At 42.7% G+C, this 17,375-nt stretch overlaps 1 protein-coding gene across 11 annotated transcripts in view; it reads left to right on the top strand.

The window, feature by feature from the left end:
- Window positions 1-17,375, top strand: part of FGF1 (fibroblast growth factor 1) — a 123,063-nt gene that overhangs the window by 70,548 nt on the left and 35,140 nt on the right. For 10 of the 11 annotated variants that reach the window (XM_070465567.1, XM_070465566.1, XM_070465565.1 and 7 more), the window contains one exon: window positions 14,191-14,393. In XM_070465567.1, the coding sequence (XP_070321668.1) occupies window positions 14,225-14,393 (169 nt within the window). In that variant the 5' untranslated portion in view covers window positions 14,191-14,224. Of the gene's footprint in view, window positions 1-10,623; window positions 10,716-14,190; window positions 14,394-17,375 lie in introns of all 11 variants that reach the window. The other variant, XM_070465563.1, reaches the window with a different exon arrangement.

The raw sequence follows: 17,375 nt of genomic DNA, 5'->3' as shown, positions 1-17,375 counted from the left end.
GTAGGGAGGTTAGGGCTGGTGATATGTCCAAACAGGCTTTCTGGAGGAGGGAATATCTGAGATGAATTTTTGAAAGTTGAGCATGACTTAGCCAGGCCATGGTGGAAGGGTGGAAGAAGGAAGAGACAGAGAGAATGTGGCTGGGTGAGTGTGAGGGTGTGGGGGGACTCCAAAAAGAGCAGACCAATGAGAGGAAAGGCAACAAGGTTAGGTGGGGGACCAGATGAGGAAAGGCTATAGGTCATAGGTTTGGGTTTTATCCTGACAGCAGCAGAGAACACACTGACACGGTCAAAGATCTTTAATAGGAGAGAAATGCTCATTTTCATATGTTAGAAAGGTCACTGGCAGCAGGGTATAAAATGGGACTTGAAGAGAGCAGTGCTGGAGAAGAGAGGCCATCGCTGCCCGTCTCAGCAGCCCAGGTGAGAGAAGGTGCGACACTTGCTCCCAGCAGCACAGTAAAAATGCAAGAGGGAGGGTGATGCTAGCAGACATTGAAGAGGCACAGTTGAAAGGGCTTTGTCATGTGTGGGATGGGTGGGAGTGATTTCTACTCTAACCAAAGAATAGTCTCAACAAAATTCTACTTGTGTTGAGTCTAACTTTATGACCTTGAACATGATCAATTTTTGTAAACGCTCTATGTCCATGAGAAAAACGGTGTTCACTGTTTGGTGTAGGGTTCTCTTATATGGTTCATTCAATTAAGCATGTTAATTGTGTATTTTGATCTTCCACATCCATAGTACTTTTTGTCTATTTGCTCTATTATTTATGATAAAAATGTGCTATAATCTCCCACCATCGTTGTGGACTGGTCAACAACTTCTCTTCATATATTTGTCCTTTTTCATTTTTGAGGCTACGTCATTAAGTATACACAGGCTTAGAAGTTTTACATCTTTCTGTTGAATTGATCCAGTTACCATTATGCAGTGATCCTTTTTATCCCTGATTATTCTTTTTGCCATAGATCTATTTTATATTATTAATGTATTAATATTGCTATACTTAAATTTTGGTTAACTTTTGGTGTCTATTTTTCATCCTTTTTCTTTTATTTATTTGTTTATTTTTATTCTTTATTTTATTATTTTTTTATTTTTTCATTTAGTTTTATTAGTTGGAGGCTAATTACTTCACAACATTGCAGTGGGTTTTGTCATACATTGACATGAATCAGCCATGGAGTTACATGTATTCCCCATCCCGATCCCCCCTCCCACCTTCCTCTCCACCCGATTCCTCTGAGTCTTCCCAGTGCACCAGGCCTGAGCACTTGCCTCATGCATCCCACCTGGGCTGGTGATCTGTTTCACTATAGATAATATACATGCTATTCTCTCGAAACATCCCACCCTCGCCTTCTCCCACAGAGTCCAAAAGTCTGTTCTGTACATCTGTGTCTCTTTTTCTGTTTTGAATATAGGGTTATCATTACCATCTTTCTAAATTCCATATATATGTGTTAGTATGCTGTAATGTTCTTTATCTTTCTGGCTTACTTCACTCTGTATAATGGGCTCCAGTTTCATCCATCTCATTAGAACTGATTCAAATGAATTCTTTTTAATGGCTGAGTAATATTCCATGGTGTATATGTACCACAGCTTCCTTATCCATTCATTTGCTGATGGGCATCTAGGTTGCTTCCATGTCCTGGCTATTATAAACAGTGCTGCGATGAACACTGGGGTGCACGTGTCTCTTTCAGATCTGGTTTCTTCAGTGTGTATGCCCAGAAGTGGTATTGCTGGGTCATATGGCAGTTCTAGTTCCAGTTTTTTAAGAAATCTCCACACTGTTCTCCATAGTGGCTGTACTAGTTTGCATTCCCACCAACAGTGTAAGAGGGTTCCCTTTTCTCCACACCCTCTCCAGCATTTATTGCTTGTAGACTTTTGGATAGCAGTCATCCTGACTGGCGTGTAATGGTACCTCATTGTGGTTTTGATTTGCATTTCTCTGATAATGAGTGATGTTGAGCATCTCTTCATGTGTTTGTTAGCCATCTGTATGTCTTCTTTGGAGAAATGTCTGTTTAGTTCTTTGGCCCATTTTTTGATTGGATCATTTATTTTTCTGGAGTTGAGCTGGAGGAGCTACTTGTATATTTTTGAGATTAATCCTTTGTCTGTTGCTTCATTTGCTATTATTTTCTCCCAATCTGAGGGCTGTCTTTTCACCTTACTTATAGTTTCCTTTGTTGTGCAAAAGCTTTTAAGTTTCATTATGTCCCATTTATTTTTGCTTTTATTTCCAATATTCTGGGAGGTGGGTCATAGAGGATCCTGCTGTGATTTATGTCAGAGAGTGTTTTGCCTATGTTCTCCTCTAGGAGTTTTATAGCTTCTGGTCTTACATTTAGATCTTTAATCCATTTTGAGTTTATTTTTGTGTATGGTGTTAGAAAGTGTTCTAGTTTCATTCGTTTACAAGTGGTTGACCAGTTTTCCCAGCGCCACTTGTTAAAGAGGTTGTCTTTTTTCCATTGTATATCCTTGCCTCCTTTGTCGAAGATAAGGTGTCCATAGGTTCGTGGATTTATCTCTGGGCTTTCTATTCTGTTCCATTGATCTATATTTCTGTCTTTGTGCCAGTACCATACTGTTTTGATGACTGTGGCTTTGTAGTAAGAGTCTGAAGTCAGGCAGGTTGATTCCTCCAGTTCCATTCTTCTTTCTCAAGATTACTTTGGCTATTCGAGGTTTTTTGTATTTCCATACAAATTGTGAAATTATTTGTTCTAGTTCTGTGAAAAATACCGTTGGTAGCTTGATAGGGATTGCATTGAATCTATAGATTGCTTTGGGTAGAATAGCCATTTTGACAACATTGATTCTTCCAATCCATGAACACGGTATGTTTCTCCATCTGTTTGTGTCCTCTTTGATTTCTTTCATCAGTGTTTTATAGTTTTCTATGTATAGGTCTTTTGTTTCTTTAGGTAGATGTACTCCTCTAAGTGTTTTATTCTTTTTGTTGCAATGGTGAATGGTATTGTTTCTTTAATTTCTCTTTCTGTTTTTTCATTGTTAGTGTATAGGAATGCAAGGGATTTCTGTGTGTTAATTTTATATCCTACAACTTTACTATATTCATTGATTAGTTCTAGTAATTTTCTGGTAGAGTCTTTAGGGTTTTCTATGTAGAGGATCATGTCATCTGCAAACAGCGAGAGTTTCACTTCTTCTTTTCCTATCTGGATTCTTTTTACTTCTTTTTCTGCTCTGATTGCTGTGGCCAAAACTTCCAACACTATGCTGAATAGTAGTGGTGAGAGTGGGCACCCTTGTCTTGTTCCTGATTTCAGAGGAAATGCTTTCAGTTTTTCACCATTGAGGGTGATGCTTGCTGTGGGTTTGTCATATATAGCTTTTATTATGTTGCGGTATGTTCCTTCTATTCCTGCTTTCTGGAGAGTTTTAATCATAAATGAGTGTTGAATTTTGTCAAAGGCTTTCTCTGCATCTATTGAGATAATCACATGGTTTTTATCTTTCAATTTGTTAATGGGGTGTATTACATTGATTGATTTGCAGATATTAAAGAATCCTTCCATTCCTGGGATAAAGCCCACTTGGTCATGGTGTATGATTTTTTCAATACGTTGTTGGATTCTGTTTGCTAGAATTTGTTAAGGATTTTTGCATCTATGTTCATCAGTGATATTGGCCTGTAGTTTTCTTTTTTTTGTGGCATCTTTGTCTGGTTTTGGAATTAGGGTGATGGTGGCTTCATAGAATGAGTTTGGAAGTTTACCTTCTTCTGCAATTTTCTGGAAGAGTTTGAGTAAGATAGGCGCTAGCTCTTCTCTAAATTTTTGGTAGAATTCAGCTGTGAAGCTGTCTGGTCCTGGGCTTTTGTTTGCTGGAAGATTTCTGATTACAGTTTTGATTTCCTTGCTTGTGATGGCTCTGTTAAGATCTTCTATTTCTTTCTGGTTCAGTTTTGGAAAGTTATACTTTTCTTTTCTAAGAATTTGTCCATTTCTTCCAAGTTGTCCATTTTATTGGCATAGAGCTGCTGGTAGTAGTCTCTTATGATCCTTTGTATTTCAGTGTTATCTGTTGTGATCTCTCCATTTTCATTTCTAATTTTGTTAATTTGGTTCTTCTCTGTTTCTTAATGAGTCTTGCTAATGGTTTGTCAATTTTGTTTATTTTTTCAAAAAACCAGCTTTTAGCTTTGTTGATTTTTGCTATGGTCTCTTTAGTTTCTTTTGCATTTATTTCTGCCCTAATTTTTAAGATTTCTTTCCTTCTACTAACCCTGGGGTTCTTCATTTCTTCCTTCTCTAATTGCTTTAGGTGTAGAGTTGGGTTATTTATTTGACTTTTTTCTTGTTTCTCGATGTAAGCCTGTAATGCTATGAACCTTCCCCTTAGCACTGCTTTTACAGTGTCCCATAGGTTTTGGGTTGTTGTGTTTTCATTTTCATTCATTTCTATGCATATTTTTATTTCTTTTTATATTTCTTCCATGATTTGTTGATTATTCAGAAGTGTGTTATTTAGCCTCCATATGTTTGAATTTTTAATAATTTTTTTTTCCCTGTAATTGAGATCTAATCTTACTGCACTGTGGTCAGAAAAGATGACTGGAATGATTTCAATTTTTTTGAATTTTCCAAGACCAGATTTATGGCCCAGGATGTGATCTATTCTGGAGAAGGTTCCGTGTGCACTTGAGAAAAAGGTGAAGTTGATTGTTTTGGGGTGAAATGTCCTATAGATATCAATTAGGTCTAGTTGGTCCATTGTGTCATTTAAGGTTTGTGTTTCCTTGTTAATTTTCTGTTTAGTTGATCTATCCATAGTTGTGGGTGGGGTATTAAAGTCTCCCACTATTATTGTGTTACTATTAATTTCCTCTTTCATACTCATTAGCGTCTGCCGTACATATTGCAGTGCTCCTATGTTGGGTGCATATATAATTGTTACATACTCTTCTTGGATTGATCCTTTGATCATTATGTAGTGTCCTTCTTTGTCTCTTTTCACATCCTTTATTTGAAAGTCTATTTTATCTGATATGAGTATTGCGACTCCTGCTTTCTTTTGGTCTCCATTTGTGTGAAATATTTTTTTCCAGCCCTTCACTTTTAGTCTGTATGTGTCTCTTGTTTTGAGGTGGGTCTCTTGTAGACAGCATATATAGGGGTCTTATTTTTTTATCCATTCAGCCAATCTTTGTCTTTTGGTTGGGGCATTCAACCCATTTACATTTAAGGTAATTATTGATAGGTGTGGTCAGGTTGCCATTTACTTTGCTGTTTTGGGTTCGCGTTTATACAACCTTTCTGCATTTCCTGTCTAGAGAAGATCCTTTGGCATTTGTTGAAGAGCTTGTTTGCTGGTGGTGAATTCTCTCAGCTCTTGCTTGTCTGAAAAGCTTTTGAATTCTCCTTCATATCTGAATGAGATCCTTGCTGGGTACAGTAATCTGGGTTGTAGGTTATTCTCTTTCATCATCTTAAGTATGTCCTGCCATTCCCTTCTGGCCTGGAGGGTTTCTATTGATAGATCAGCTGTTATCCTTATGGGAATCCCTTTGTGTGTTATTTGTTGTTTCTCCCTTGCTACTTTAAATATTTGTTCTTTGTGTTTGATCTTTGTTAATTTGATTAATATGTGTCTTGGGGTGTTTTGCCTTGGGTTTATCCTGTTTGGGACTCTCTGGGTTTCTTAGACTTGGGTGGCTATTTCCTCCCCCATTTTAGACAAGTTTTCAGCTATTATCTCCTCGAGTATTTTCTCATGGCCTTTCTTTTTGTCTTCTTCTTCTGGGACTCCTATGATTCGAATGTTGGGGCATTTCACATTGTCCCAGAGGTCCCTGAGGTTGTCTTCATTTCTTTTGATTCTTTTTTTCTTTTCTCCTCCCTGCTTCATTTATTTCCACCATTTTATCTTCTACCTCACTTATCCTATCTTCTGTCTCTGTTATTCTACTCATGGTTCCCTCCAGAGTGTTTTTGATCTCATTTATTGCATTATTCATTTTTAATTGACTCTTTTTTATTTCTTCTAGGTCTTTATTAAACATTTCTTGCATCTTTTCAATCTTTGTCTCCAGGCTATTTATCTGTAACTCCATTTTGTTTTCAAGATTTTGGATCATATTATCATTATTCTAAATTCTTTTTCAGGTAGATTCCCTATCTCCTCCTCTTTTGTTTGACTTGGTGGGCATTTTTCATGTTCCTTTACCTGTTGGGTATTTCTCTGCCTTTTCATCTTGTTTAGATTGCTGCGTCTGGAGTGGGCTTTCTGTATTCTGGAGGTCTGAGGTTCCTTTTTATTGTGGAGGTTTTACCCAGTGGTTGGGGTTGGAGATTGGCTTGTCAAGGTTTCCTGACTAGGGAAGCTTGCGTCGGTGTTCTGGTGCATGGAACTGGATTTCTTCTCTCTGGAGTGCAATGGAGCGCCCAGTAATGAGTTTTGAGATGGGTCTATGTGTTAGGTGTGACCTTGGGCAGCCTGTATGTTGACGTTCAGGGCTATGTTCCTGCATTGTTGGAGAATTTGCGTGGTATGTCTTGCTCTAAAACTTATTGGCTCTTGGGTGGTGGTTGGTTTCAGTGTAGGTATGGAGGCTTTTGGATGATCTCTTATTACTTAAAGTTCCCTGTAGTCAGGAGTTTTCTGGTGTTCTCAGGTTTTGGGCTTAAGTCTCCTGCCTCTGGATTTCAGTTTTATTCTTCCAGTAGTCTCAAGACTTCTCCAATTATACAGCATTAATAATAAAACGTCTAGGTTAATGGTGATTCTCCCCCATGAGGGATACCCAGAGAGGTTCACAGAGTTACATGAAGAAGAGGAGAGGGAGGAGGGAGATAGAGATGAGCAGGAGGAGAAAAAGGGGGGCTCAAGAGGAGAGAGACAGATCTACACAGTTGTCTGTTCCCAGAGTGTTCTCCATAGCCCAGACACCCACAAAGATTAACAGAATTGGATTGGGAAGAAAAGGGGAAAGGAGGAAATAGAGGTGTTCTGAGGTAGAAAACAGAGAGTCAAGATTGGGAGAGAATAATCAACACACTCCTGAATTAAAATGGGAACTGAATATTGGATTCTTAAATGTCCACAATTTATATCATATACTGAAAAACAAAGATTAAAAATCTAGAGTAGAGGTTAGAATCTTTAAAATACTATATTAAAAACAAAAACCAAAACACAAAAAAATTTTAGAAATATATATGAAGTTCGGTTTAAAAATAGGGCTTCTCTTTTTTTTTTTGTAAGGTTATAGTGTAATGAAAATGAAAATTAAGGAGTAGTAGAGGAGTAATAGAGGACTTTAAAAGGAAATAAGAGAAAAAGAAAAATAGAAAATAGAAGAGAAAAAGGAAAAAAGAAAAAAACACAAGAAAAAAATTTTTCCTAATTAAAAAAATCATAAAAATCTATGAAAATGAAAGTTAAGGAGTAATGGGGGAGTAATAGGGAATTTTAAAAGAAAATAAAAGAGAAAAATAAAAAAGAAAAAAATTTTTTATTAAAAAAAAAGTAAAAATATATCTAGGAATTTCTCTGGAGCTGTTGCGGTCAATGTGGGTTCGGTTCACTTTCAGATAGCTCCTCGTTCTAGCTTACACTTCTCGCTATCTACAGGCCCCTTCCGATGTAGTCGGTGTTACCTACAGGGATTTTAATCTGTTGCACCGGTCCCTTCTTAAGCGGTTCCCTTTGTTTATTTGGCTTTTGTTTGCTGGTCTCTTCAGTGCCTAATTTCCTCCCTGACACAGGTGGGCGGAGGTGGACTCTTATTCAGGTTGCTAGTTCCCTCGCACTGCGGGGAGGGGCCAGCGCTGTTTTCCCCCTCTACGCTGCTCAGGCTCCCGGCTGCTCTATATGGAGCGTGCCCTGCGCTGCGCGCGGTTCCAGCCCTCGGGTGTTCCACAATAGCGCGGAACAAAAAGCTGTGCCTGCTTTTTGTGCCTTCCCCGTCCGAGTGGCTCAAGTAGCCTGGAGCTTGACGGGTGCACTCTCCCTGGGTGCGGTGCACCTTCTCCCCTCCGTGATCCCAGTCTCAGTTTCCCCGTGCGCCAGTCGGGTGCATGCGCCTTCTGCCCTCTGCGTCCCCAGCCCCAATCCCCGCCTGCGCCGGTCGGGTGCCTGCGCCCTGTGTCTCGCTGCGACCCTCCCGGTGGATGTCACCATCCAGATCTCAGGAGGTATTTGATTAGAAACTGGAGGCCTGTTTGCAGTGCGGTAGGGGATGCGGTCCTTGGGGCCGAGCCTGCCCCTTTCCCCTCCCCACTGCCTCCAGCCTCTGGCGGGGCTGGGCGGGTCCGCAGCCTGCGAGCTCTTCTCTGGACCTGCTCAGACCCTTTGTTCTACGAAAGGCCGGGGGTGTGTTCGGGCCGGTTAATTTTCTCTCTTTTGCTGTCCCACAGTTTAAGTTGGTAACTCACAAAAGCTCCCTCCGATTGTCCTCAGGGCACTCAGGCCCGGTCCTTACCCTAAGCAATGCCGCCCGCTCCTCTCCGTTCTGCCCCCACTTGCTGGTGGCGGATGCAGGCGTCTGGGGTACTTTTCTGCTGGGAGTTGCTTTTAGGCACGTAATCTGTGGGTTTTATTTATTGTTCCCCTCCCAGTCAGGTTGCCCTCCGAGATTCGAAAACTTCCCCCAGACCCGCCAGTGCGAGGGTTTCCTGGTGTTTGGAAACTTCCTCTATTAAGACTCCCTTCCCGGGACGGATCTCCGTCCTTACCTCTTTTGTCTCTCTTTTTATCTTTTGTATTTTGTCCTACCTCCTTTTGAAGACAATGGGTTGCTTTTCTGGGCGCCTGATGACCTCAGCTAGCGATCAGAAGTTGTTTTGTGAAGTCTGCTCTGCGTTCAGTTATTCTTTTGATGAATTTGTAGGAGAGAAAGTGGTCTCCCCGTCCTATTCCTCCACCATCTTGGCTCCTCCCCCCCATCCTTTTTCTTTTAATCTTTCTGTGTCCTCATGCTTTTAATGTGTCTCTTGTAATCAGTGTAGATGGATGTTTTAAAAAAATCCAATAACTAGCAAATTTAGCCCATTTACATTTATTGTGATTATAAATAAATAAATATGGAATTAATACATTCTATTTCTTTTAAGATGTATATTTGACTTATCAAAATCTAAGGTAAATGAGTATCTCTAAGGAAAAGTTCAGGCTTTTGAGTCACACCATTCAAACAGATGAGAGAAGGGACCTGGGGTATATTTGAGGCCAAAGGTGAGATCTGTTTTACATATACTGAATTTGAGAACACATACCCAATTATCACCTTAACAGATGCCTCTGCACTTTCCTTCAATGGCTTAATACGCTTTGCAAAACATCCTCCTTCACGGGTACTCTGCATTGCTTAAGCAGTGACAAATTAAAAACAAAATTAAAAAAATAAACATCAGTGTTTGTCTTCCTTTGATTCTTAGAACCATGTCTTCCCTTCTGACCTAGCCCAGGGCCACACTGAACACAAATGTGTCCTAGAAACAGCAAGCCTCACGAACATTCCTTCAATAACCATCAGTAAGCTGAGAACTGAATCTGAAACAGTGACCTGGATTCTCTCTCACATAACCATGGCTTACCTGTGCCTCCTCCGTCTTTTCCACTGTGTTTGTGGCTTGAATGATAAGGGAGGAAGGGCTTAGCTAATTTCTGCCAAATATTAGAGGGGAGAAAAACTCTATTTCCATACCAGCTGAAAAAATTATTTTAAATTAAGCATTCAGTTGCAGCTGACCTAGACCACATTAGGCTTCAACCAGTTCAACATAACAACTTACCCCTATCTCCTAGAGGTCAGGTCACACCTGTAAACTTTCTGAGTAGTGTTATGAATACTGTGCTCATTTAACCCTTCAGTCAGCTGAAGGGTTAACTCTGAGGTAGGCAGCAGGGTGGGGATTATTAGAGGAAACATCTTGGAAGAAGTTAATGACTCGCCCAGGCTCCCAGAGCCAATCTGTGCATAGCTAGAGCTGTCCAGTGTTCCTTACTCTCCCACACTGAAGAGTGACTGTTGTATTCCAAGCTAAAAGCATATACTTAACTATTCATGTGTCAGAGCCCAGGTTCTCTTGCAGAGGCTACAGCTAACAAAATACGTCAGGCTTAATATGAATGTTCCAACACACCTGGGGTTGTCCTCACTTTGGTTGTCACTGGTAAGTCGAGAAAATCTCCCCAGGGCCCCAAATCCCAGAGGGCTGGGCCAAGCACATGACAATGACATCCACTGGGCTTGGTCTTTTCCATCTCCCAACATACACAGAGATAACCCCCTTCCCTGACAGCCAACAAAAAGATTACAGTAACCAGGAGCAGGGCTTATAAATTTCCATTATGCTCTATGCCTGATTTCACATAATTAATGGATTCATTTATTAGAGCAATTTGTGAAAATCCCCAAGGGCCTGGTAAGGCTGCTGCCTAATGGTTTTATCATGTCATACACTTTCTTCATGCCTGTCCTTTAACACTTACTGGATTGGCAAGGAACTTTGGACCAACCACTACTAAAAATACAAGTAAACTGTAAACAAAGCAGAAAGGGGAAGGGCATTTTGTGTCTCTGGAGTCTCCTTCAACAACAAAAAATATTTCATTTTTGTATGTTTCACAGCTGATTCATCAATACCACTGTCACAGCCTACCAAATTCACATTGAACTCAAGGCTTATTTTCAGGCATCAGCCTATCACCTTCAGATTTCAGGTATGGATTTGAACCAAAGGGTGATGGGAGCAATCTTAAGTCAATGCATCCACACCGTCACTGCAGCTCTTACTGGGTGGAGCAGGCCCAGAGCAGAGGCGGGGGCTTGTATAACCCCAGGCTGCAATGCAAACCAGAGGGAAGGGGTGCCTGGCCTCTGGCAAAGGTCCTATCTGGGAAGAGTTGCAGTAATAAAGCCCAGGTTTCATGGCTTAACACACCCATGAATGTGAGAGCATCAGTAGAATTCTCGGCCAGAACTGATGCCTCCAACCATGGCCAGCCTTTCGGTGTATCTGTTCCCTTCATCCTAATGGAATGGAAGCAACAGTGTAAACAAGTAGAGCCAGATTCACATGCAACACTTAGAAACCAACTTAATGGGGACTCCTAATGGGTGCCAGATCTCGAACAGAGGCCATCCTCACCACAGCAACTGCTGCGTGACCGGGGCTCACGGGGACCTCCCTCTGAGAAAATCCAGGGACAGCAAGAAGCAAAATTCTGCGTAAGATGGAGAATACAAATGACTATTTGTATAGTGAAATGGCCACCACTAGTATATGGTTATCGTCTCCTGTACCTAATTAAGTACTAGGTGCTTGAAAAGAGGACTAATAGAACAAAAAACATGGATTATCTCTTAGCTGTAATTTAAGGAACAAGGATCTGGTCAGTGTTGTATGCTGACGACAGGTGATGGGTGAAAATGCCCATGTTTGGAAGACTGAATTGCTTTACATCAGAGGGGATTCCAGAATTGTGTGGAATGGGGAAGAGGAGGGAGAGGGACATTGAGAGGCTGGGAGGAAACAGGGCTGAGCACAGAGATAGAGGTGGGCACAGAGACTCAGAGCCATGTGGATAAAGAGGGTTTTGGAAAAGAGAGTGAGGTTTTGGGAAGGGAATGTAAAGAGCTGTGCAAGGTGAACTCTGCCATCTGTCCTATGAAACTGATGTATATGAAGTTACTTTTCCATTTGTTATTGTAGTATGTGAAAAGGACCGGACAGAGTTTTGCCTTATGTGAAGAAGCATTTGGAGGTGGTCTGACTTTAAAGGTAGTTTACATGGTATATGCAAAACTCTGAGGATGCTTGGAGGGACTTCAAACCATAGCCCATGTGGCTGCAGATTGGAAGAGATGTACCAGACACATTAAAATGCCTGAAGCAGAGGAACACGTGGAGGCTTCTAACATGAACTCTAATTCCAAAGTCACCAGGACAAATCACCCAAATTGCTGTCTTGACTTCTGTTGGAATTACCTTCTATGCAAGCAGCTCCCTGAAGCCACTCCGGGGATGGCTGGATGGCTGGAAGGGGAGAGTGAGGAATGTGGGAGACTGGCTGGCCTTCTGTTAAGTTCACAGGACTCCTAACACCTGGTGACATGGGTTCTCCAGGAAATGACAACATACATGGGGGCAAAAGTGGAGGCTGTTGGTGGTGACAGCCAATACCAGGGTTACAGGTGAGTAACAATGAATGATCAGGTCATAGGGGCAGATGTACGTGCCAGGCTTTGAGTAAAACTCCCACTTCTGCTAATAATACTGTGCTATCACTGAAGTCACTTAATACTGTCATGGTAATGAAGGGCAAGGCTATGGTTTTTCCAGTGGTCATGTATGGATGTGACAGTTGGACTATGAGGAAAGCTGAGCACCGAAAAATTGATGCTTTTGAACTGTGGTGTTGGAGAAGACTCTTGAGAGTCCCTTGGACTGCAAGGAGATCCAACCAGTCCATCCTAAAGGAGATCAGTCCTGGTTGTTCATTCGAAGGACTGATGCTGAAGCTGAAACTCCAGTACTTTGGCCACCTCATGCGAAGAGTTGACTCACTGGAAAAGACCCTGATGCTGAAAGGGATTGGGGGCAGGAGGAGAAGGGGACGACAGAGGATGAGATGACTGGATGGCATCACTGACTCAATGGACACCAGTTTGAGTAAACTCCGGGAGTTGGTGATGGACAGGGAGGCCTGGCGTGCTGCGATTCATGGGGTCGCAAAGAGTCGGACACGACTGAGCAACTGAACTGAACTAAACTGAATGAAGGGCAAGTTGGGGCTTTCTTTCAACAGACCCCTTTAGAGGCTCACTTACTAGCTGTTGAGACAGGCTATAAGCAGCTATAAACTTTGGTTTCACTTTATTTAAAAAATTGAGGATAATATGAGTGTCTGCCTCAATGACATAAGTTAACTCCTAGCCCATAATATGTTAATGACGATGCTGATGATCACTAGTATTATAAGGCCACCTGATAATCAATGTGTACAATTGGCATCTACTCACTCTTATAAGATGAAATTCCCATGGTGGTTTTCTGGTCTCTTCTTCACCTCTTTTTTGTGCAGTCCTTGTAGTGAGCACCAATTCAGTCTTCTAAATGGTGGAGCAAGTAGATATTTTAAAATACTAAAGTTTATCAGCTTTGCTTTTTAATTCACAGAGGGCCACTGATGTGTTTGTATACTGATAATACAAACTTGTGCAGAGTGGGTCCACTAATCCATCTGTACACTGATAATATAAATTTGTGTATAGTGGGTCCACTGATGCATTTCTACATATATGCATTTCTGATAATATAATTTGTGTACAGTGGATATGCATATCATTAGAGGGTCATAGAAGGTCATACAATGGTTTCTGTGTCATAAGACTTCTCATTAGGAAGTAATTAGGGTGAAGGTAGTCTTTGTACCAGGGATAGACTACTGTCTTCCCTGTGTGATCTGAGGATGTACAGGAAGTTGTGAATGCAGGTAACAGCCAGCATAACCTTCAAAATACTCCACCCCATAAAATGTACTTTGGCACAGTGATGGCCCTTTAAAAACCCCACCTAACACCTCCACGTGCCTACTTCTCTACTTCTGGTTCTGTTCCCACCAGCAAACCCGTAATTTTCCTTTACACATTAACTGTTGGCTAGCTCGGAAACACCCCACCCCTTCCCCCACGGGTCTTGCGTGCCCAGGCTCCCTGGGCTATCTCTGTACACGGGCCTCAGCACCTGGGCAAAACAGTGGGAGGGTGGAGGGCACAACCTCGGTGCCGGCCTCTCAGCTTCTGTGGGTTTCAGCCAGACCCTGAATGTTATTTTAGTGCAACTTCGGTGTTTAATTTGAGGATGTGCGTGGATCAGAAGGAGGGACCAAAACATTATTTTTTTTTCCATCCACCAAAATGATCAAATTTGATATTCCAAAAAACGCAGAGCCTGGTCCAGAGCTGAGTCCAATTGGGAAGTGGGAAATGACTGAAAATCCCTCCCCTGCCAGGGACCATCCTTCCTTAACCACTGGCCACAGCGCAGGCCCGTTTACTGTGGGCAGCACCTGGGCAGTCTGTGGTTTCCGCCCACCCAGGAGCCGGTGCCCTGAGGCTCTCCTTGCCTTCTTGAAAGTGCACACAGCACCTTCGCTGGAAGAATATCCTACAGGGTTGTTTAATTTCTTACAGCCTTGAAACAGCTACAACCAGCAGCTGCTGAGCCATGGCTGAAGGAGAAACCACGACCTTCACGGCCCTGACTGAGAAGTTTAACCTGCCTCTAGGCAATTACAAGAAGCCCAAACTCCTCTACTGCAGAAACGGGGGCCACTTCCTGAGAATCCTCCCAGACGGCACAGTGGACGGGACGAAGGACAGGAGCGACCAGCACAGTAAGCACCCATCTCACACTCCTGGTATCTTCCTGAGTCAGGGACGGGAGAAGGGAGAATAGCTAAGGCTGCACCCCCTTCTCCAAGGTTCTTTTCAGATATGACACACTCAGACGCAGGGGTAACAAGATACAGAGGGTCTGGGTGTGGAGAAGGGGGACTTGTGAGGGCAACAGCCTGCCTAAAGGAGTCTGATTTCAAGAGTTTAAGAGGACTCTCTGTTGACCTAACATACCTGCTGTGGGATCAGACTGGCTGCCAATGTTCAATTGTTCCAGATTCCTGTAAGCAGTGAGAGGCCTGGTCCCCAAGGCCAGTTAAGGCCCTTCTCGCTCCATGAAGGGAAGGGCCACATGAGGCAGGGGCAGTAAACTCCCAACAGGCAAGGGCTCAACTTCAAGTTAACCGGTTCTCCAAGTTATGTTTCCACTGGATTTGATTTGTGAAATCCTAGTTCACAATCGTAGTCTTACACCTCATTAATTATGCTGCTCTCGCTCTGCATATCATGCAGATGTGGCTGCGGTGACTGGAAGGGCTAAAGTCATTCTCCAGACCTTACAGAAACAGGAGAGTAGGAGCGATTTGAGCCAGACTGAGTATCTCTTCTGGGCTTTCCTGCCAGCCCTGCTCTCAGATGGTGTTGATAAATGGCGTTATGATTTTGGAGAAAAGACTTGACTATCTAAGAACAAAAATCTCTCCCTTCTGCTTTAGGATTTCTGGCAGTGGGGTGTATGTTTGATATTAGGTGTCTGGGTTCTACTGTGATGTCACTGGGGATTCTCTGAGCACCACCAAAGCATTAGATGTTGGAGCGGAGTCAAAAGTCAGATCTGGTCCCTGCTCAGAGGGTCTAAAGGGTCAAATGTGTCTGGATCCAAGGGAAGGAAAGTATGGATGAAATCAAAATACACAGAATAGCACAGGTAGAATTTAAGGTTGTGCAGGATGGCTTTAAAATGAGATACAGAGAACACTGGCTTTGATGTGATGGTAGTCTTTATTAATGATTAGATTTACACCAAAGGTTAGGGCTTCCCAGGTGGTACTTGTGGTAAAGAACTCACCTGCCAATGCAGGAGATGCAAGAGATACAGGTTTGATCCCTGGGTTGGAAAGATCCCCTGGAGGAGGGCATGGCAAGCCCTCTAGTATTCTTGCCTGGGAAATCCCATGGACAGAGGAGCCTGGCAGGCTATGGTCCATAGGGCCGCAAAGAGCTGGACACAACTGAAGTGACGTAGCACGCGTGCACACACACCAAAGGTTGCAAGCACTAAGGACAAATGGTCACCCCAGTGGTGCTCACCCTCCACCCACAGAAGCACACATGGTGGGACGGAAGCTACCATTCACCAACCAGGCGACACTGTCCCTTCCCTCTCATCCACCAAGCAGACCCTTGCCATGAGAAGCAGGAAGTCTGGGGCTGAGGTTTGGGGCTGACTGCTGCAGGGTCAACTTGGTTTTAATGGCTTGTCTTCAGATAGACTTCCCAATGCCTTATATTTGATGAAAAATAGGTACCAGAGTATAGCAAAAAAAAAGACTACTGAGTATGTCAAACATACACACAAGCAACATTCACTGCAAATAAATGGACTTAGACTTCAATCTGTTGTGTTGTATCAGGCAAGCTACACAATTTGTGTGATCTGCCTCATACAACACAAAGGGAACAAGCTGTAATCTCTAAAAGGTTTTAAACATTTCTAATAAGTCTTATCAGTTTTCTGAACCAACGAAAATGTTCTGGTCTTCCTCATCCCAGAGGAAAAGACAACCTTGGTGAAGTGTTCTATGGGGTTAAGCTGGTTCTTCTGGGAAACCTTAAATTCTGGGGTCACAGGAGGCTACAATTACAATTCCAAGTACTAGGATTTCTGTACCAAGGGTATGTGACTTCACTGTTAACATTATAGTCTGCACTCTGGGTACAGAAGTGTGGGACAACTTCTGCATAGTGCTGCAAATTGAGCTGTCTGACCTAAGATGTCAGAAGCCCTGGAGGGCAGCATACAGTAGCATAGGAGTGTATGTGAGGAGGTCGACACAAGAGTGATGGTGGATTAATTACTTCTCAAGTGAACTTAGGCTAGTTATGTAACTGTTCTGGCCTTACTTTTCTCAATTGTAAAATAAGAGCAATATTACTTGCCTCCCAAGTTTCTTGGGCGGATTACATGAGACAATGTAGTGACAATTCTTGGCACAGTCTCTTGACTGAGAGTAACTGCTCAGCATATGTTGGTTCATGTTGCTACTGTCATCACCACTGTCACCATCATTACCACCACCAAGATTTCCATGTACTCAACAGAGCACATGGAACACAGTATAACACTTAAGGACCCTACCTACTCCCTTCCCTTCAGTAACACTGACCTACAGGAAGGCCAAGGGTTTGGATTCAGGTTTTGATTCAAGGCCTCTCTGGCAACATTCAGAGTTGTTGTGTTGGCCTATTTACTTAGTCGAGAAGTAAAAACAAGGGCCAAGGAGGTCAGAAATGAAAGCAGGATGAGTAAGCAGAAATCCATCCCCGTACCTGTCAATGCCAGGAGAACCAGGTAATCCACATACCCCTGGTAGAGTCAGGAGGCCTAGATAGAGAGTCAGAAACCTTGAGGTCATATTCCTGTGCTGCCGCTTTCTAGCTGGATCAGCACCAGACAATTATCATTCTCTCCATTTGGCATAAAATGCTCTGCAAAAGCAGCTTTAAGTCTCCCAGCCCCCAGACCCTTCCCATCATCTTTTTCTCTACAAAAATGTGGAAGTCTCCAGTGTTCCCAGCTATCTCAACTAGCGGGGAAATACTGAGGCTCAGTTTCCTCACCAGTGCAATGGGAACAGCAACACAGCCTTTTGTGCCTGACAAAGCTGAAAACTCATGAGATCCTGCAGCCAGAAGGACTGACTCTCTGCCATGGATGCACCGACTAAACATGGCTCTGTCGCCCTCTTCTGCCCAGAGGT

This window comes from Odocoileus virginianus, chromosome 3, assembly GCF_023699985.2.
Source record: "Odocoileus virginianus isolate 20LAN1187 ecotype Illinois chromosome 3, Ovbor_1.2, whole genome shotgun sequence".
NCBI classification, from domain to species: Eukaryota; Metazoa; Chordata; class Mammalia; order Artiodactyla; family Cervidae; genus Odocoileus; species Odocoileus virginianus.
Note: the sequence above shows the minus strand (reverse complement) of the source record. Positions and strands in the feature narration are given on the sequence as shown.